Consider the following 22,186-nt stretch of genomic DNA (forward strand, 5'->3'; position numbering starts at 1 on the left):
ACACTTAACGACTATCTGAAGTCACCGTGTTCTTTTGCACACGGATGTCCCCCTACCCTGGAATGTGAGGTCCTTGAAGGGGCCCTGTGTTGGTCACCCCACACCCAGCCACTAGTCAGGCACTTGATACACAGGAGACCCGCGGCAAGCACGTGTGCAGGGAGGGGACACGCACAGGGGGCGTAAACGGGGCCATGTGAAGGCAGCTTTGGGGGAGAGCATCCACAGCAGGGGACACAGAAGAGGGACGACGCGGCGTGAAGCGCGCCGGGCGCAGGGTGCGGGCGGAAGGGCCCCCCGAAAAGCCCTTCCTTTATCTCCGTGAGTCTCAAGTCAGCAGGCTTGTCAGTCTCACTCACCCATTCATTCAGCCCCTTCGCTACGGAACAGGAAGCACCACCAGGCGTGGGGCTAGGCGGACTGGCCAGGGGGCAAGTGACAGCAAGGGGACTGGGTGAAGGAGGCCCAGCAGTCACAGGCAGGAACGGGTCCCCGAGAGGGGCTTCCTAGAGGGAATGCACGTTCAGCCCGTGGCAGAGGCTGGCCGGCGCCTCCTCCCTGCTCCCGGCGCCTCACGCCGAGGCCTTCCCATCCCTGCACGAAGACCTATTCACAGCACCAAAGACTGCAGATACAGAGTGATCCCGGATGGACGGAAAAAACAGCCCACGCCAATGACCGACCTACCAAAAAAACACAAATTATCATTCCTGGATGTTCTCGTTCTGGTTATTTTATTTTCTTCTCTTGTTTGACCGTATTGACTAAGTATTCTACAGTGCACCTGAGTTCCCTTTGAAATGGGAGAGGTGGAGATGACCGTCCTTCAATAATAAACGTCTACAACGAGGCATATAGACAAAAGAACTGCAATCAACCGCACTTTCCATCCGGGGTGAACGCTCAGAGGCCCAAGGACCCCTCTGTGGTCTGGCCTGGGCCCCATCCTGCGTCCCTTTGCTGGAGAGGAGGAGGAGGTCTGGTTTGTCCTGCGTGGGGAAGGGGAAAGAAACATCAGAGTCCCTCTGGAGCTCAAGGCTACCCACCCACCCCAGAAGAGAATCGTGTCTCTGATAAAGGCTTTGAAGTGAATAACATTTTAAAAAACAAAAAAAACCTGCAACCAACAGCCCTAACCAACATTTGCCCCATGTTCACAGCATCATCAATCGCACAACAAAAGTTCATGGAAACAACCCAATGTCCATCAACAGATGAATGGATAAACGAAATATGGCCCGCCCATACGACGGAGTACTATTCAGCCATGAAAAGGAATGAAATTTTGATATATGTTACAATATGGGCAGGGGCTTCCATGATGGCTCAGCTGGTAAAGAACCCACCTGCCAACGCAGGAGACGCAAGAGACTTGGGATCAATCCCTGGGTCAGGAAGATCCCCTGGAGAAAGAAATGGCTACCCACTCCAGTATTCTTGCCGGGAAAATCCAATGGACAGAGGAGCCTGGCAGACTACAGTCCATGGGGTAAAGAGTCAGATATGACTGAGTGCACGCACACACAACATGGGGACACTGTGAAAACATTAAGCTAAGTGACAGAAGGCAGACACAGGAGGACAAGCACCGTGTGATGCCACTCACGTGAGGTACCTAGAAGAGGCAAACCCACAAAGACAGAAAGCGGGACAGCGGTCGCCAGGAGCTGGGGGGAGGGCGGAAGGGGGAGTTATAGTTTAACAGGGGCAGGGTTTATGCTGAGCGTGATGAAGATCGGGGTACAGTGGTGGTGATGGCACCATTACCCCAACAAACAGCTAGAATGATAAATGGTGTGCGTGTTACAGCACTCACACACAGAACTCAGATGCCTAGATAAGACCACAGCAGTACACTGCAACTAAAGAGAGAAAACCAGAAGCTGTGCTGGGGAAGGAACGGTGACTCCGTTTGCCCAACTGCAAAATGGAAGCACCAGCCCAGATGATCCCACCAGACCAGAGGTGGACTGAGTGACCACACAGATCCGTTCCTTCCTGCAGTGACTCAGAGCTGATTTGAGGAAGATGCTGGCAGGTATCTGCCTCCAGGTCCTGACACCAACCCCCAAGAGGCATCCGTTCCAGGTAAAGGGGCGGTGCACGCCTACCAGGAACAACTCAGGCTCAGCCTGGACTCCGATCTGTCTGTCTGAGTGGCCACGCCCAAGCCACGCCCCCAGAGCCCAGGCCTCTCCGTAAAACAGGGAAACTGATGGGAAAGCTACCTCCTCTGCCCTTTTTACACACCAGCCCCAGCTGCCAGGAAAGGTCACAGAGGTGAGGCAGACGGAGCCCCAACTTCACCCCAGAGCTACTTACTTGGAGAGGGGTGGCCTGGCCAGTGGCTGGATGGCAGAGATGACCCCAGCCACATCTGAGCTCAGCAGGGAGGCGGCTGAGCTGGAGAAGCAGAACTCTCCAGACCTTGCCTTGCTGTCCAACCGATGCCTACTCATTTTTCCTCCAGTGGAATCTTACCAGGGTGGAGACAGAAAGAACACTCAGAAAGTCCCTCGAGGTCACAGGAGAAGCGTGGGACTCAGGGAAAAGCCCACGGACTCAGGCCAGCCGGACCAGGTGTGACTCCCAGCCTACAGCTGTGTGAGCCCAGCGGCCAGGGGCTGTCCACAGCCCTGTAACATAGGCTGTAACTGGGGGGTGGGGGGTGCTGCAAGGGTGCAATCAGGTGCCCAAGCGCCTGGCACACAGCAGGTGCTCAAGAAACGGCAGATTCCATTGTTATGCCCAGCTGGACAGTCGGTTTGGAACTCCCTACGAAATCTTCAAGGATGCGAGAGGCCTCCAGGCGCACAGCACACTTCTAAAATCGAATCTGAGAGTCATAAAAAAAAAACACAACCACATCCCACCCAAACTGCCAAATGTGGTGGGAGTGATGAAGCAAACAAGAGGGAAAGTTCAGCTCTTCTCTCTGGCTTAAGAACACGCAAGTGCAACATCGTGGCAAAGGAACCAGCCCGGCAAAATCCCAGGTCTACATGTGAAATGCTCCCCTGGAACCTTCTCTCTCTAGTCACCTAAATCATGCTTCTCCAGGGCGTGGCTACAGAGAGTACCCAGGTTGGGGGAGGCAGCATCAAAGAGTCAAAGACAATGAGGAAACCCATTCCTGGGGTTCTTCTGCAAGCTGCCAACCAAGGAAGACCCTGGCCTTCTCCTCACTCTGCACGTCAGCCTGCCCGAAGTCCCCCGCGTCCAGGGGAGGAGGTGCTAGAACTGTACCCACCCTGCAGCTGATAGAGGAACTCAGTCCCCTTCAGCTGAATCTGCCAGGCAACCTCCATCACACATCACACAAAACACCAACCTTTCAGAGCGCAAAGCATCCACACTTCTGAGTCCAAATTCCAAAAGGAAGTGAATGCAAAACCCACTGCGGCCCATTTGGAGGTCCTCCAGGCCTAGACTGTCAGGCTTACTCTTCTTTAGTTCTTGACCTCCAGGGGTTCGGGGTCATTCTGTCCCCAGCTCCGCAGGTCAGAGGTGAGGGGCCCAAGGGCACTCTGTGTGCTGGGCGAGCTGAGTGCTGGGCCACCATGTGCGATGCCGGCGCGATCGGCCTGGGCTTGACCACAGCGTGTCTGCAGGGATGCTGTCTGCCTTATCAGAGTAAAGCACTGTGCTAAACCTTAAAATAAACACTTTAGGGGCAAGAAGTACCAACCTTGAAACTCCAGACTAGGATAAAAGAAAAAATGTTTTACCATAACCAAGAAGACTAAACACAGCTTAACAAGCATACGAAGTGCTACGTGGACAAACCCATGGGCCCAGCCATGGAGCGGAACTCCTAATAAAAACCTTGACCTTTCAAATAAAAACCTTGACCTTTCATAATGAAACGTCCTTCTTTTGTCACTTACACGTTTATTTCTGGGCAGAGGTCCATTTCCTGCTGGTGGAGTCTCACAGGCCCCCTGGACTGGTTTATAACCTGATGAGGGGGGGGAGGTGGTCCATGAATCAATTCCTAAAAATGCCTATACTCTAGATGCCAAACTTTATGATCCTGTCTTCTTACCATTTTGCCTGAGGAAGGGTCCACAGCTCTCATCAGATTTCCAAGAGGAGGGTGTCCCTCTAAACAGTCTAAAGGACCCAGTATCCTGGCCCATCCATTCGGTCTCCCTGACCCAACCCGCCTTGATACAAGGACAACAACGAAACTAGGGAGGAAAGAAAAAAATAAATTCCTTGTGATGCATAAACAGGCCAAATTTAAGTGGATGTGACGGAAGAGTTGTTAAAGAAAAAAAATAACCATACCAGTACAATCTCACAGGCTTCCAAGAAGCGGAGGGGGAGAAACCCAGCGCTACTTGAGTCAGGCCTGGTCTCTGAGGTCACGGAGGGCGGGGCCTCGTCCACGGGGCTGACACCACATGCCGGGACCAGAGCAGTCCCCGTGCCGCCAGGCCCGCAATCGGCATCTGCAGGAGGCTGAGTGAACCCTCCGCGGCACTCGCCCCCCACAGCCCCGCGACGCCGGCTCACGGAAGCCACGTGGCCTGCCTCAAGTTGCAACCAGAAGCAGAAGTGGGATTTAAACCCAGATCCACACACTGCTATGCAAAACCCAGGTCCTTCCCCCACACTGGCAGGCTTTCAACCCCAAGTCATCTCCCAGCGAGTCCCCTGAAGAGTGAGCTCCACAACCCCAGTGGCTCCCATGAGGGTCATGTAACTTCTCTGGGCCTTGGGTTCCGAATGTGTGCAGTGGGACACATGCTGCCTGCCAACAACTGATTGGTACTGACTGTCTCCAGGTTTAAAGGGAAGGAGTGATTCTGCCAGGATTGATTAGTAGTATCTACCAGGGGCAAAGCAAAGAGAAGGGGCTACACATGTGTCACACGCATTTGCCATCCCAGAGCTAGATGACCTGCAGACTCGCTTTCAATTCTGGCTGCCTCTGATTTTAATTACAAAAATTTTAAAAGTGGGGAGGGACGGAAAAGGAAAGAACAGACTAACATTTTCCAACATTGGCCATAGCTAAATTCAGCAAAGCCAAAACCGGCCGCCCAGCCAGCCCTGCGTGCTCCATACACACAAGCCCCGCCACATGAGAGGAAGTGGAAAACATCAGATCTGCTGCCTGCACACCCAGCGAGACAGCCCGTCCAAGCCAGGAGGAGTGCAACCGTGGGCTTGCCTGGGTTGGCCCGGGCTGCAGAACACCTCATCAGCGGGCACAGGGACCTCGCGGGGAGGGCCTCTGGGGTTCAGGCCCTGGCCCGACCTCGGGCCCATCCTGAGCTCCGGCAGATTACTTCATCTCACTCAGCCTCAGTTCTCTCATCCTGGAAAAGCCGCTGAGGGTTGTCATGATGATTAAACACATCAGTGCATTGGGGTTCTTAACACAACAACAAGCTCGTAGTAAGTGGGCAGAGCCACTGCTTTCACCACCACCACCACCACCACCACCACCACCACCACCACCACCATCACCGTTTGTCTTTGAAGGGGCATATTTTCAGAAAAAAAAGGTCTAAGTGCAAAAGAGTAACTTCTTTCCCCACATTCAGCAGTACAGCCCCTTTGGTCACTCCGAACTCTAAGGGGAGGGAAGCTCTGCAAACAGCTCCATCCTCCTGGAGCTTCTGGGGCCTCAGTCGGGGCCCCGGAAAGAAACAGATGGCAGACACAAACTGGTGTCCTCTGAAGAAACTGCGACAAAAGGCCAACACAGCAAGGTCTGGGCAGAGCACGGGCAAAGCACGAGAGGGGGTTTCTACCTGGGGCGACCCACTGTCTTGACCGGCTTGGGGCCGGGGCTTTCCCGGGACACAGGAGCGAGTGGAAACGCGTGGGACAGTTTCGGTTGCCTAATTCCTGCCCTGCAGCCCAAAGGGACACGGAGAAGCCCCAGCTGCAGAAGCCGGGACAGGGGGCAACAGGACAGGGGCTGTGGCTGAGGGACGCTGCCTGCCCACGGCAGCCCGAGGGAGAAGCTAAAGGGCCCATCTCCCTCCAGGGTCCCTACCGATGGGCCAGACCCACCTGGAGGCTGAGGGCATGGAAGCCTGGGGGTGAGCTGACACACAGAAGAGTGCACGAAGGGGAGCGTCAGCCCTGGGGCAGCCAGGACACCTCCCCTCTTAGAAGGCTCCACAGAGGCCCAGTGGGGACGCAGAGCTCCCAGGCCTCGACCGACGGGAGAGCACCCAGTTCCCGCTCGGAGACGGGCACGCTGGGAGTGAAGAACCAGAGGCAAGCCCCGTGAAGCCACAGAATTGAGCAAGGGGCTCAATTCTCGGCAGGGGTCCAAAGGAGGTGCCCCCTCCCCTGGCAGCAGGGTTACTGCCGACGCTGTCAGCGAGGCTGAGACCACACGGTGAGCTACCTCCAGAGACGAGGGCCTGCCAGGGCCCTGTCTAAATCGCATGCCCCTGCACTGCAGACCCAAGTTGGGGGATCACAGGTGGGAAGCCGGGGTGCGGGGGTTAAGACGTGTGTACAGGCATGCCTCGCAGAAGCACCATGCGTGGCCTCCCCACCGGCAGGCTCAGCCTCAACGCCAACATTTAGGCCCTGTGCATGTGTCAGGGGCAATCTCGTTGAGAAAATAAAAGCGACTTTCATTTCTGTTTTTAAATCATATTTTCCAAGATCAAAATCTTATTTCCCAAGCACTGCTGCTGAAAGCTGAGGTGAAAACCACCAATAATAGCTTAATCCTCCCAACTGCCGGTTTCCATCTTGCCCGAGTCGGTGACGCGGCGGCTGGGGTTGAGTCCAGGGCTGAGGTCCATTCCAGGTCCCAGGGTCTGAGGTCACAGGCACACCCTGGAGGTTCTCCCGACAGCTCCGGGGTCACCAGGCAGGGCTGGGGTTTCCCACAAAACCTGAGACCCATTCCATCCCTTCTCGGCCTGTGATGCCCGGGGCCTCTACACGTCAGGCAACTGGATTCTGCCAGAAGCCAGCGCTGACATCATCGGGTGTTGCTGGATGAGACCCCTGCCTTCAAGAAGTTCCCAGTCGAGCAGAATCAGGAGCGCGGCAGGCAGAGCAGGACAGGCTCGAGCTGGCAGTGACGACACAGGGGTGTCTGCTGAGCGCTGCTCCCTGCGTGACACCACTGGGCACTTTCCATGCGTGCACCATGGCCCTTCATTCTTTAGAGAACCCGGGGGCAGCCCCCCTTAGCCCCATCTTACAGACAAGAAAACCGAGGGCTGCATCACGCCACTGCTCCTGTGGCCTAATTAAGAAGTATCTGGATCCAAAATCACTGGGCAGCAGTTGTAGACAATGAACGTCCCCATCAGGGAAGGCTGGACCCGGGAGGCAGGGTCATGAGCTACCTCTTCCCCAGGGTTTCGCTCTGCAGCGGGCACCCCTTCAATCAGGACCCGCCGTGAACGCCGAGCGGGTCGTGCCTGACACAGGACCACCTGGCCAGGCGCTGAGATCCACCAACGCTTGGCTGTCCCAGCCCAGAGGGCGCCCTGCTCACCACTGGGGCATCAGAGGGCCCCAGACCACTGCCCTCCGCAACAGTCTCTGGCCAGAGACCCTCACCCCGTCACTGCACCTGCCAGCAGAACCCACACAGGCTCCAGAAGCTTCCTCTGGGTATCCTTGCTGGTGGTGTGGTCACCCGGCTACAAAGAGCAGGGGAACCCAAAGCACAGCCACGGGTGGGGCTTGATTCAAGCACAGGAGGCCTTTACAGGAGAGCCACGAAGCCGGCCGCCCACTGCACCCACCCCCTCCTCTCTGTGCCCACCACTCCCTCTGCGCCCCATCCCCCTAAAACACAACTTAGACAGGATTCAAGAAGCGAGTCTCAAAGTCGTTTTCCCCACACCAAAACTTTCTAATGCTAATTTTCTCTTCTTTTTTTATTGGCATGATGCAATTCCCCTTCCAACAACCCAGATCTCTGAAGTCCTGAGTCATCAGGCGAAGGCAGGGACAGTGGGGGGTGCCCCGCAGCAGGGATCAAAGGTGTGGGGAGCTCGGGATTTCCTTCCGGGGCCCTCGGCTCTCGGCCCTGCACCACAGACGCCGGGGTCAGGGCTCCTGCGGCCCCACACAGCTAGCTCCTGGTTCCCACCGTGTGCCAGGTTCCAGGGGGGCAAGGTGACTGCAGACGGAGTGCAGGCTCCCAGCTCCGCCAGGGGCCAGCCCGCAGCTGGGGCCGCTCCTCATGTGGGACCTCTGGGGGCAGACGAGGCCCCTGCCGGGTCACCACGGCGTTCTCAATCCGCCCTGTGCCCCCCAGGGGACTCCCAGCTGCATCTGCGGGCATCGGGGGCTGTTCTAACTGTGGGGAGCAGAGCGCTGGCATCTAGTGGCCCAGGGCCAAGTGCGCAGCTCAACATCCACAAAGCCCAGGACAGTCCCCACCAGCAAGCAGGATCTGGGCCCCGAGACCCACGGGGCCAGAGCGCACACACACTCTGAGATGGTGCACGAGAATGGCTCAGCACCGGTGACTAAGAAGGCCTGGCCCAGCTCACTGTGCACACGACCGCGTGTGTCACACGGACTCATCCAGGGGAGAGCAGAGACACCTCTACCCCAAAGCGTCCACCTGGGTGGTTTCTGGGTGGCGGGGTTATGGGAGAATGATTTCCTTCTGCATTTTGTAAGATCATCATCGTCCCCGGGGGATTATTTTTGTTTTATTTTACAAGTGTGGAGGCGAACAGCGGACAGAGAAGATAGGTGGGCACAGACGCCATGGTCCCCAGCTGGGTAAGCACCGGGCCAAGTTTCCCCTCATCCCACCAGCGGTCGGAGAAGGCTCTGGGGGCCGAGCCAGAGCCCCAAGGGCGGGGGAGCCCAGCCACGCTCCACAGTGGGCTTTGGACCCCAGGCTTGCCACCACCGAGCCATCAAAGTCAGCTCTGGGGACAGGCCATCTCAGGTGAGCAAACAGGCTCTGAGAGGTTGAGTTCATGATCCCGACACCTTACCAGGGGCAGGTGAGAAGCAAACCTCCACAGGTCTGCAGGGAGACAGCTGAACCCCCCAGGGTGAGACGCTCGCTCAGTCCCCACCCTCCCCCACTCCACGGGCACCACCCCCTCACACAGCCTTGACCACCCTGGCCCTTTCTCAGCCTCTGCTCCTGAGCCCTGCTCACCAGCGCTCGCAGTTATTCTCTGGAGCCAGATGCCCTGGAGGCAAATCCCAGCTCCAGCACCACTAGCTGGGTGAACAGTGACCTCATCTCTCTAGGACCCAGTCTGACCATCTGCAAAATGGGCACAATGAAGGCGGCACCTCACAGGGGCATCGGGAAGTTTAAACAAGTTCATCTACATCTGACCCAGCAGTGTCACTCCTGGGAATATACCTGGAAAAAAAAAAGACAACTCTAATTTGAAAAGATAATGCACCTCAATGCTCACAGCAGCACTGTTTACAATAGCCAAGACACGGAAGCAACCCAGGTGTCCCTCAACAGACAAACATTAAGAAAATGGGATGTATGCTTACGATGGAATATTACTTAGCCATAAAAAAGAATGAAATTCTGGCATCTGCAGCAACAGGACGGAACCTAGAGAATATTATGCTTAGTGGAATAAATCAGACAGAGAAAGATAAATACTACATGATGTCACTTATGTGTGGAATCTGAAAAACAACACAAATGCATACATACAGCCAAACAGATATAGACTCAGATGTGGAAAACAAACCAGTGGTTACCAGCAGGGAAAGGGCAGGGCTGAGGGGCAAGACAGGGGCACAAACTACTGCGTATAACATGGATAAGCAACAAGGACACGCCTTACCGCACAGGGAATTACAGCCGTTACCTTATAACGTCTAACTGAGCAAAAGCGGTAAAAACATCGGATCACTATACCTGATACACCCGAAACTAATACAATGCTGTAAACTGACTATACTGTGATCAAAACAATGAAAGAGAGAAGCGCTCGTGTACGTGAAGGACTCAGCACAGAGACGGGGTGGGTGCCAGCTGCAGTTCTCGCTGCCCTGCGGGCGCCGTGCTATAAAGGAAGGAGCCTGTGGCTGTGCAGCCAGGCCGTCTGGGTCCCAGTGTCGCTGAGGCTCTCGGAGCCTCGGTTTCCCCACGAGTAAACAGAGGGCTGGTCTGAACGTGCAGACACACCAAGGGCTCAGTGCCACTGCTGGCCGGCAGTCCCCTCCGCCGTCTGACTCCGGAGGCCCCCCTGCTGGGACCCCCTAGCGCAGGAGTCACCAGACGGCAGGGGGTCAAGCTCTCCCTTTTCCCACCCCCAAGGCAGGTCGCTGGGTCAGGAAACACAAACCCACAGGAACAGCAGACAGACGTCAGAGAGGGGCTGTTCCTCTTCCCAGAGAGCGGCCCTGCCCCCGCCACCGCCTGGCCCGCTGGCCTGAGGGCCCATGATGGCCCCCGGGGGCCAACACGGCCACCCAGCCTCGGCTCGATGGGACCCCCTTCCCAAGTGCCCGAGAGCCGGGCTGGGCCTCCCCCCTCAGGCCTCCAGGAAGGAAGCTTCCAGAAGGGGAGCCCTGGGAGCCACAATGCCCTGCGGAGGGCCCAGGCCCAGGATCTGGAAAGCACCCGAGGGCCCTGGGGGCTGCGGGCCAGGAAACGCAGGCCTGTCCAGCCCTTTGTGGGGCAACTGCAGGGCACGCGCTGCCCTTCACTGGAGGCGATGGAGACAGGCAGGGGACTCGTATGGTGGCGGTCTTCCCCGCCCCACCCACACGAGGGCCCACCCGACCAGACGTTCGCTCCTTCCTTCACTCAGTCATCCACCCGCTCAGCCACAGAGCATCTACTGAGAGGCCTGGCCCCAGGGCCCCCTCTGTGAAAAGGAGGGGTGACAGCAGTGTGGGGGTGCCTAGGGGTCATGGCAGTGTCCACCCAGCCCAGCTCCTGAAAGTGAACCCGGGGCGGTGAATTGCGGTCCAGCGGTTGCTGCTGGGGCTGAAGCCTGGCCTGGTGACGCAGACCCCCGCTCTCCTGAAGCTCCCACTCAGGGGCACCTTGGGCTCTCAGCCGGGCCCCCCACCCCCACGTCGTGATACGGGCCCTCCCACCCCACCCGCGCCCCGGTGAGCCCCCCCACACTGAGGAGCAACTCTGCCTGTCCTCATCCCCACATGCTCTCACACTGCCCACCGCCTGCGGAGGACAGCACAGTGTTCCCAGGGTGCTCCCACGGCCCTGGCCCCTACCCCCTTTTCTGCTGCTGCTAAGTCACTTCAGTCGTGTCCAACTCTGTGCGACCCCATAGACGGCAGCCCACCAGGCACCCCTGTCCCTGGGATTCTCCAGGCAAGAACACTGGAGTGGGTTGCCATTTCCTTCTCCAATGCATGAAAGTGAAAAGTGAAAGGGAAGTTGCTCAGTCGTGTCCGACCCTCAGCGACCCCATGGACTGCAGCCTACCAGGCTCCTCCGCCCATGGGATTTTCCAGGCAAGAGTACTGGAGTAGGGTGCCATCGCCTTCTCCGACCCCCTTCTCTGCCAGTCCCCAATCCCACTTCTATCTGTCGAGATGAGCCTCTCTGACGAAGTCCTTCATGAAACCCCCTGTCCTCCAGCAGCAGCACCTCTTCCTGCCTCCAAACAGCAGGACAAGGCACAAATCTCTCTGAGGAGGCGTGCTCCTATAGTGCCCCCTCATTTGAAGTGCACCCCAATCTGACTGTGAGTCTTTGGGGGGCAAAGGGTGTATCTGACTTTGTACGTGCGGTACCAGTGAACACCCACCTTGTCCAGCCAGCGCCTGGGGTGGGGGGGACCTGCTCCCAAGGGCAGGACCTGGAAACCCCTCTGCACACACAGTAGCTGGTACTCCATCCAAAAACCTAGTACCTGGCGCTTACTCTGTGCAAATACTTGGCATTCACGTTCCAACACCAGTTCCCTGAACTCACTTGACAAATTCACCAAGGGATGTCTGCCAAACACGAAACTGATAAGCGCACTGGTTCCCAACTGAGAAGCTTCTGCAAGAGGCTGAAGTCATTCTGGACCTCCAGCAGACAGACGCGTGGACATTCACGGACAAGCACCCCCAGGTGTGGCGCAGACCCGCCTTTGCCTCGCCACTCCGCCTCTCCCCAGTTCTCCCCGTTTGAGTCTCCACCTCAGCATCTGTTCGGAAAATCCACTGAGCACGCTGCCTGGTCCTCGGCGCACGGACGGTGAGCCTCATGGTGATCATGAGCGCACTGCTCAGCCCGTGCGAGAGGTTTACCTTCTCTGTTTTATCCCCCACCAGACAGCAAGACTGCAGACTTTCCTGACTGGCCCCCACGCTCAAACCCAGGAGCCAGACAAGACCAGGCCGTGTGGATTTCCCTTCCAGGGCAGCAGCTCCACTCCAGGTACCCTGGAGACCCCCAGACTGCTGTCGCGTCTCAGAGGCCCCAGGGCGGGAGTCACCATTGATCCAGGGGCTCCTGTCTCCCACATGTGACAAACTCTGCTCCCCAGCTTCCCCCGCCCTCCGGGGTCACCCTGTGACTGAGCTGTGGCCTACAGAGTGGCCAGACTCACAAACCAAACCTCCGCATGGCGCTCGCGCCCTCTCCCCAGCCCCTACTCCATTAGGCCCTGGACGAGGCAGAAACCCCCCACTGGCCCAGGACAGGAGCCAGAAGGGATCCGTGCTTTGGGAAGCACAGGCTGGCTCTCCCGAACCCCCTACAGCACCCCAGGCTGTGCACAGTGAGGCCCCAGCCCACGGTGAGCCTCACGCGGGCACGCGGAGGAGACCAGACTCACCTGGGCTGGACAGTGAGCCGAGAGAGGCAGCAGACAGGCCGGGAGGCAGTCTGGGCTCTCCCCAGGCTGTGCGCTCCTACCTGCAACTCTCCCGGACCTCTGAGAGCTGGGGACCAGCCCAGGACCCCAGGAAACATGCCAGGGCCATCTCCTCTCCCCTGATGACCCCAGCCCCAGGAGCCTCTGCTGCCCTGCCCCACGGAGTCCCACTGGTGACTGGAGAATCTGGCCCTTCTCCTTCCCTCCGAAAGGAGTTTGCTCAGCCTCATCTGTGCACGCTCTCCCGGTCACATCATTTCTGACAGCAGCCTGAGAGTAGGAGAACCAACGGGAAAGGCAGGTAGCAGTGGCCTAGGGTGCTGGGGGGTGGGAGCCCCAGGGTAAGTGCCAGCCCAGCTGCTGGGTCAAGTGCAAGGGTCTTTGGGAATCACGCTGGCCCTCAGCGCTTACTCAATGGAAAAAAAGCCTGAGGCGAATTCAATGATTAGTAGGTTCTAGGTCTGAGAACCTCTGTAATGCAGTATGGACAAAGGGAGCTGGTTTTGAAGAGTTTGGCTGGGTTTTGTACTGAATAATTTTTTTTAAGAGTCTCTTACAGCACTGCCATTCTCCACTAAGGGAGGGAGTGGGTTAAATAAAACACACACACCCCAGAAGTGCTAGAAAGAAAGGAAGGAGCTCCACGGGGCAGGGAGCTGCCGGTGTGCCCCCCTCTGAGCACGTCCGATGCTCACAGATATTTTTTAATAGATGACGGCAGCTCCTGGAAGGCAGGGGTGGATCGCTAAGCTAAGGCCAGCCTCAGGGCCTTTGCACCTGCGGTCCTCTCTGTCAGGAATGCTCTCCCACCAGACACCGCCTCCTGCCCTGAACACAGCATGTAGATCAGCAAGTCCTGAGCCCCACACAGCTCGCCCACCCACTGCTGCTGCTTTCTCAGGGGCTGGACAGACTTGATATTTCCTTACTCAGTGGTTTCTTGTCTGTCCCCCACCCCACCGACACACGCTCCAGGAGGACAGGGACTGGTTTTCCTCAAAGTGCCTACAGACAGTGATATTTATCTGCTAAATGAACTGCCAAGCCTTAATTCACCTAACCCTGACATCATGCTAAAAGGAAGTCCCCATAATGTGAACTTCACAGATAACAAGAGAGGGGAGGTGGCCTGCCCAAGGTCACCCACCATCCAGGGCGCGGCAGGGGCTGGACTCCAGCCTGCCCGTCTGACCCCTCTGCTGCGTCTGGCTGCTCCCCTCCACCCACCCCACTGACATCCCAGACAGTGGGATGTGCCAGGTATAAAAGCTACTGGACATTCACTTTCAGCACAACAACCCATTTCCGCACCAAAAAATATGTTCTCCATGATCCCCTTAGTCTCAACAGACGCGAAAACCACCCGCATGCGCGCGCACACACACACACGCACACACGCACACGTGCGCGTGCGCACACCCTTCGTAGGGCCCTGCTGGTATCAGCCCAGCTATGCGCACGCACACGCACGCACGCACACACACGCACGCACGCACGCACGCACGCACACCCTTCGTAGGGCCCTGCTGGTATCAGCCCAGCTATGCGCACACACACACACACGCACGCACGCGCACGGGGCCCTGCTGGTATCAGCGCAGCTATGCACACACACACACACACACACACACACACACGCATGCACGTGCGCACACCCTTCGTAGTGCCCTGCTGGTATCAGCCCAGCTATGCGCACGCACACACACACACGCATGCACGCACGCACACCTTTCATAGGGCCCTGCTGGTATCAGCGCAGCTATGCACACACACACACGCATGCACACATGCACGCGCGCACACCCTTCGTAGGGCCCTGCTGGTATCAGCGCAGCTATGCACACACACACATATACGCATGCACACACGCATGCACACCCTTCGTAGGGCCCTGCTGGTAGGGCCCTGCTGGTATCAGCCCAGCTATGCGCACACACATACACACGCACGCACGCGCGCACACCCTTCGTAGGGCCCTGCTGGTATCAGCGCAGCTATGCACACACACACATATACGCATGCACACACGCATGCACACCCTTCGTAGGGCCCTGCTGGTAGGGCCCTGCTGGTATCAGCGCAGCTATCACACACACACACACACACACACACGCGTCGCGCGCGCACCCTTCGTAGGGTCCCGCTGGTATCAGCGCAGCTATGCACACACACACATATACGCATGCACACCCTTCGTAGGGCCCCGCTGGTATCAGCCCAGCTATGCACACACACGCGCGCGCACCCTTCGTAGGGCCCCGCTGGTATCAGCCCAGCTTCAGCCTCACACGGCCCCCCTCGACGCCCCACTGAACACACTGGGTGCCTTGTCACCAGCGCCGGGAGCTGGGAAGAGACACTATCACTTCCTGCTTTTCTCCCCCACGGGGCTGGGCAGCCTGGCCTCCATCCTGGGGAAGCAGGAAGCTGGGGGACAGCAGCGATGCTCGCAGGTGGAGCAGGAAACGGCCCGCCTGGCCACATAGACCCTTGTCCTCAGGGCGGAGGTCAGCAGCTCTGGCCGGGGCCGGGCAGCCAGGCGCTCAGGAGGCTCGCTGGCCACTGAGAGTGAGCCAGACCCAGGCGTGACTCAAGACAGCAGTGACCCCAGGCTGCAAAGCCTGTCCCCGCCGTGGGAGGGTCAGCACACCCTCCCAAAGCACTGTGGGCCTGAATATTTTAACACTTGCCAGAAAAACAGGCGAAGAGGACTCAAATGATAAAAACAGCAACTCCGCTCCATAAAAATGGCAAGTTGTCTGTCTGGAAACAGCAGAAGCCTGGCACTAAGCTAAGTGTCCAGTGGCAGGGGACAGTCTACTGACGCCGTTGCGGTGCCCCTCTGCCATGCCGCAGAGAGGAGCAGCTCAGCTGGGACGGATCTGCACAGAACGACCGACAGAGAGCACACCACCCGGCCAGGAACGGCAGCACAGGACCCTGTGAAGACACCCCGAACACTCAGCAAGGACGCAGGGCCAGCCTGCAAGCAGAACTGGGGACTGTAGGGACGCATCACCTTCCCCATATGCCCTGCCGTACCATCTGAAGGTACTCGACGTGCGTATTAGTATTTCAGTTTTCAGGAAAAAAAAAAAGGTGGTGGGGGGAATTCTGTATTTAAAAAAAAAAAAAACTAGACTGTTCCCCTTGAGGAATTGTTCACAAACTGCTTCCAACAATTTCTCTTCCTTCATACATCCCAGATCCACTAAATAGCCCTAAGTCTCCCAAACACACCGCTCGTCCCCGGAGACTTTCCTCTGGACTTGGCCCGTTTCTAAAGAGCGGTCGCCCCTGCATGCGTCCAGGGTTTCACGACGCTCTCTCAGGCTAAAGAGGAGAACCCCAAGGGGATCACAGGCCCCCTGTCACACCCCTGCTGCGTGCTGGAACATGCCAGGTGCCAACGTGACCGATCTCCAGTACTCACAGGAGCCCTGGACATGAGGCAGGCTCATCCCCTCTTCTAGGGGGAAAGCAAAGCCCAGCAAGGGAAAGCAACGTTCCCAAAGTCACACAGCCAGGAAGTTTACAATCCAGACCCTAAGCAAACCCTTCTGTGCTGCTCTGCAGTGGAGACGCCTGAACCGCGAGGCTGCCTTGCTGAATCTCATGTAAGCCTTTCATCTAAGGCATAACTTGACCACATCTGGAGGTCCATTCCACCAAACTACCAAGTGGGTACCACGCTCGCGGGCCAAGCTGAAGCCAGCAATGAGGTACCCTCGGGGAGCTTCAGTTTTTCAGGGTGACTTGGCCGCCAGGGTTCCCCTAAGCCTGGCTGAATGTGGTGCCCCACAAATGCCCTCTCCTACTGCCAGGTGAGTCAGCGGGCACCCCAGTTGGCACTGAAGAGTGGGCACGCCGGGCATGGCCACCTGTGGGCACGGAGCCCACGCTGGCTCAGTAGCAGAGCCCAGTCGTGAGTGGCAGGCTTGACACCTTCAACCTGGACCGGCGTGATTCTGCCTGTGGCCAGAAAGGGCACCTCAGATCGCACCAGGTGAGTGGCAGCGTCAAAACTATCCCTCCTGAAAACGCACTTATTTACTACAGCCTGGGGGGCAGACCACCTGTGCTGTTTACAGAGAATTCAGATTTTCTCCTCCTCTTCTGTCTCTGCCCCTCCCCTCCACCCCCTCCAAACAGACAAGTTACCTGGGAAACAAATTTGATATACTCCAAAATCTTATGACAAATGGCACCGAAAGAAGAAAAAAGAATTCTCTGTGTTTACTCACACCACGAAAAGCACCACAGAAATCAAAGGCTGGGACGGGCCCAAGGAAGAGGTGCAAGTGACGGGAGTGGAGAAACGAACACACGCGTGCATGCACACGCAGGCAAGTTCCCACGGGACCTGGGACTTACTCGGGAGGACGCAGAGTTCAACTCCCAAGAGAAACCACCATCCAAACGAACCTGGCACTCGACACCCAGTAGGTGCTTAGGAAGCGTGAGTCCAAGCTCAGAAGGTCGGGCCCTGAAGAAAACATCAGGCCAAAGAAACCAACAAAAAGTGCAGGGACTCCTCTTTTCCCTTTCGCAGCAAAAAGCCCAGAGAGATTTCAGCCAAAGCAGCAGAATGGCTGAGAATTTACAAACAAGTCTCATTGATGAATCGAGGCTTAAGAATAAAGAAGGCCACTGTTAACCTGTGCTCTGATCCCTCTTTGGTCAGACTAGACCACCTCCCCCAATTCTAGACCTCCTCCCCCAATTCTAGACCACCTCCTCCAATTCTGAGATGTCACATGCTACATGTTATTTAAAAAAAAAAAAAAAGGTAGAATGAAAGGTTAGCAGCTGACCCGCACTTCTCTGGTGCAGAGGAGACAAAGCGCAGGACAAAGCCCTCTTCCCGCGGACAAACATGCCCAGCAGGTGATCAAATTCAGCCCAGGCAAGACAACAGCAAAATGGATTCTGGTCCCTCAGACCCGAATCCTGCCTGCTTCTGCAGGACTGTGAGCCTTTGGCTACCACCGACACCGTGGGCAGCAGCCACGAGAGGCCCAGGGAGGCGGGGGACTGGGAAGTCCGGACATGAAGCGGCAAGGAGGCGCCGTGTGCAGGCCACAGCCTGGGCAGATGGGCCCTGCCCCCGCAAGGTGCGGCCATGTGTACCCCAGGGAGGGGCAGGCGCCTGGCAGGCACCCCCGCCCACCCCTCGCAGCCGCCGGGCGCTGTGGCCTTTGTGTTCCCCTCTTTGTTTATGAGTCTTCCGGATCCAAAGTCTCCTGCACGCAGTGCATCAGGCCTGGCGCTGTCACCGCCATGTCAGGCACACTGTTGACTCTGCAAGGATTTAATCAGTAACCGGCCCAGCAGATAGGCGCGGGGGCAAGCTCCAACCTGACCCCACCGAAGGCAAAGTTTACAGCCAGGCCAGGGGAGGAGGCTGCCACCATCCAGCCCATCCTCCGCCCACCCCAGGGGGCCCCGGGCTGAGCCCACCTCCCCAGCAGGGAATGGAGAGAGGGCCGTCCATCTGGGGGGTGGGGGGCACCCGGCTGGAGCTGCCGCCAGGTGGGACTGAGAGCCTGGATGCCTCCCCGCCACCCCCGCCCCGCCTGAGACAGCTGTGGTCCTGGACGCCTGGTCTGTATCTCTGACCACCATCCAGCTAATTGGATGGTGTAGACAGACTACAAAGAGGGTTTGGGCAAAGAGTGTATTTGGTTTGTTTATTGGTTTGAATCCAGATCAATCACTCTGAGTCTTGTGCCTGAAGCCCACACAGTTAACCAGATAATCACCAGATGGTTCTGAGAGGAGCTGTGTAGACGGCTTAATGAAAGGACGATGCATATTTTACAGAAGGCTGTGACCGATACGAAACACTGCCCCACCGGTCCATCGAGGCTGGGCCGCACGGGGCTTTCCGCCGCTGCCGTGAGCTACTCTCAAGTTCACCTTTGTTTCATTTGGGCTAACGTTTCTCAATCGAGGGCTTGGGCCACGCTCTAAAACGCAGACAGATTACATAACGCCCGGGCCTCAGGGAAGCCCCTTGGACTGCTTTCCTTCCCCGGGGCCTGGACACCAGCACCAGCCAGGTGTCTGGTGATGGGATAAGGTGCCCGTCAACCCCACCTCTGCCCTAGAGGCCGCTGCCGTAGCTGGGCCTGCCTCAGCAGCCCCAGTCCGTGCCCACGGGCCCTGGCACAAGGAGACCCGTGCACCCCCCTGGAGCCCACCGTGGCCAAAGTTAGGGACAACCCCTCCCCTGCCAGTGGGGCCTGCTGACAGGGGAAGAAGGGGGGCAGCCCATGGCACACCGGCCCGGAGTACCCCCCTACGTGTTTCCCAACGCCAGGGCAAGGCTCTGCTGAGACGCATCAGGCCCTTGGCCCCCAAGCCCAAAAATCACGGCTCTTCTCCGGAGGGGCCTGGGCAGGGGAAGGTGCCACCCACTCCAGCTGGGGAAGGTGGTGTGGGGCTGGGGGCGGGGGGCGGCGGGGAGGAAGGCGGGCTGCTTGAGAAGCCCAGGGCGAGTGGCTTCACCCTCGCCTCCTTCCCTCTCTCTCTCCAAAACACACCTCTTGAGCAATCAGAGGTAAACTGGGGGAGGGCGGGGAGGGGGAGGGGCACCCTGCGCCTCCCAAGCTGGCTCCCCTCAACCACGGGCAGCACAGCACAGTGCCCGGCTTCCCCCAGGGGGCCACAGGAGCTGGGCCCGTCCTTCCCACGGAGGGCCACTGTGCCTCCCAGACGCGTTCTCCTCCCCAGCTCCCCTTCATGTTAAGGGGTGGCAGAAAGAAAGATAAAGGTCCCGCACTATGACCTCCCCCCACCCCCACCCCCCACCCCCCACCCCACAACCCCCCGCCAGCCAGGGGAAAATTCTGAAGCCAGATTCGGAGGCTGCAGCTCCCAGGCAGGGGACCACTGAGGGCTGAATCTAAAACGCTGTGTGCTGGCGGGTTTTCCGAGGCTCCCCCTCTGTCAAATGAAAAGCCCAATGCCGCGGCCTGGGGCTTGGGACAGGGTTTGAGAACGTGCGCGAGCCTGAAACTGGGGCTAGAAGGCTTCACGGCAACCCAGGATCCTCCCCGAGAAGGCGGTCATTGCAGATTGCACCAGCGTGCCCACAGGAAAGAAAAAATAGGTGTTCTGAGCACGTCGGACCCAAAATTCAGAATAAGAGTCCTCGTGTGTTTCAATGCTCCCGGGAGGTGGGGGGGAGGGGGAGCTGTTTCAAAGAGTATGGTTTCTTCTGCTAACTTTTCCCCCCTCCCCATTCCTTGGAGCATGTGTCATGGCCTGTGACACACTGCCAAGGGAACATGGACGCTGGGGGATATCTGCACACGCTACACGTTTGTGACATGTCTTGTAAGTGACACCCTGCTTCCTGGCTGGGTGTTCTTGGCACAGGTGTGGGCAGACATTGGATTCAGCACACCCCCACTGCCCCACAGGCTTAGTAAACAGGATCACGGATGCCCCTGCGAAGACTGCATTCTGGGGAAGACCTGCCACCTCTCCAGAGAGGATGGGACACCCCCCACCACACACCACCCTGCACCCAGCAAGACTCAGGCCCAAGCAGAGCTGGTGCTTTAAACTGTCCTTGTTTCAAAACACAAAGCATCCTGTTCACCTCCTGCCTGCTACCCTCCCCCGCAACGACCCCACCACAGCCTTCTCTCTCCACCTTGCAGATTTGATTTCAGAAACCAATCCGCGACTTCTCTCTCCCTCTCATCAGGGTGACCCAGTCCCAACCATACATTTTAAAACAATAACATAAATACAACCTCCAGCAACAACACACACGTACCAAATACTACACAGACAATGCAACACCAGAGCCCCACAAGCCAGCTTCCGCACTGGAACTTGACCGCCCTCGGTGGGGAGGAGATAACCCAGGACCCCCGCCCCCTCCCCCTCACTTCTACCCTCCCTGTGTTGCCAACGATGTGGGGTTTTTTTGTTTTGTTTTTTTTTTCCCCCAGAAAGGGAAGCACCCAGTTTTGCCTACCAGCCCGGGCAGGAAAAAGACGGGTAGAGCAAAGAAAGGAACTGGCTTCTGGAAATTTTTTGGGTTTTGGGGTTTTGAGGTTGTTGGGGCCTTTTTTTCTTTTTTAAAAAAATTGTTTTGTTTTCCCCTCCGGCGCAGATCCAGATGTGCCTTCAGAAAGGGAACCCTCACCACCATCGGGGCCCAGCCTCGGGTCTATCCCAAGGTCCCGGCCGTAAGGAACACAAGCGCTGGGCCCGGAGGTGCCCGAATGCTCAGTCTGGGGACAGGGCCAGATCCTCTCCAGAATTCCAGGGTCTCCCCGGGCCCGCCGGAATCCACAATGCAGCCAGGAGCCCAGCCGAGGAAAGGGGTGCCTGGTTCTCCCGTTGCCCCCACCAGCCCCCCGGCGCCGGGCAGGCCCCGAGCTCCAGGTGCTGCGGCCGGTGGGAGGGGGCGCCTCCTGGGCCCCGAGGGGAGGCGCGGGGGTGCGGGCGCGCCGACGCGAAGAGCGACTCACCGTGGCGGACGCCAGGCTGTTGTCGGCCAGCGTTAGGTGGTGTGGCTCCCAGCGCCTCAGGAATTTCGAGGTGAGGATCTTGCTGAGAAAGGTCCGCGGGTGCCGGATGACACAGACCTGGATGTCGCCCTCCTGCAGCAGCTTGTACCTCATCCCGTTGCACAGCAGCAGGGCCCGGCGGCAGGGCACAGCGCCCATCTTCGTGCCCTCGGGGGCCGGCACGTCGCCCCCCAGCAGCGGCTTGGTCTCCTCGATCTGCCGAGGGTCGCCGCCGCCCGAGCTGCTGGTCAGATCCATGGCCGGGCCGGAGGGAAGCGGGGAGAGGGGCTGGCCCGGGCTGCCGGGGCGGCGGGGCCCCCCGGGCGGCGGCCCGCACCCCCCCAGCCCCCGGGAAGGCGGCGGGCGCGGGGCTGGGGGCGCCCCGCAGGGGCGGGGCCCGGGCGGCGGGCGGCGCGGGGCTTCCTGCGGGGCTCCGGCTTCCTCCTAGCTCGTCGGGTGCATGCTCGCGGCGGCCGGACCGGCTCGGCGGGCGGCGGACGGGGCGCGGGGGCGCGGGCGGGCGGGGGGCGGCGGCGGCGGGGGCGGGCGGCCGCGCGGGCGGGCGTGTCTCGGGCCCGCCGCCCGCTCGTGTGCACGGTGCGTGTGTCCGGGCGGCCGTCCGCGGGCGAGTGTGCGGCGGGGCCGCGGGGGCCGGCGCGGCGGGGAGCTCGCGGAGCCGCGCGGGCGCGCGCGCGATTGGTCCCCGGGGTCATGTGCCCGCCCTCTGACGTCAATGGCGGCAACGCCGGCCGCCGCCGCGGCTTGGGCCTCGCGCGGGCGGGGTCCGCCGGCGGGGGGGGGCGAGGGGCGGGCGCGGCCGGGCTGGAGCGGCGGCCCCGGGGCGGGGGGCGGGGGCGGCCTGGCCCGCGG

General features: G+C 58.7%; 1 protein-coding gene across 1 annotated transcript in view; it reads right to left on the minus strand.

Annotated features, from left to right (window-relative positions):
* Nucleotides 1-21,981, minus strand: part of CMIP (c-Maf inducing protein) — a 212,591-nt gene extending 190,610 nt beyond the window's left edge. Inside the window, exon 1 of the mRNA XM_005907889.2 lies at nt 21,278-21,981. Within this exon, the coding sequence (XP_005907951.2) occupies nt 21,278-21,574 (297 nt within the window). The 5' untranslated portion in view covers nt 21,575-21,981. The remainder of the gene's footprint in view (nt 1-21,277) is intronic.
* Between the last annotated feature and the right edge of the window lie 205 nt (nt 21,982-22,186).

This window comes from Bos mutus, chromosome 18 (genome assembly GCF_027580195.1).
Source record: "Bos mutus isolate GX-2022 chromosome 18, NWIPB_WYAK_1.1, whole genome shotgun sequence".
NCBI lineage: Eukaryota > Metazoa > Chordata > Mammalia > Artiodactyla > Bovidae > Bos > Bos mutus.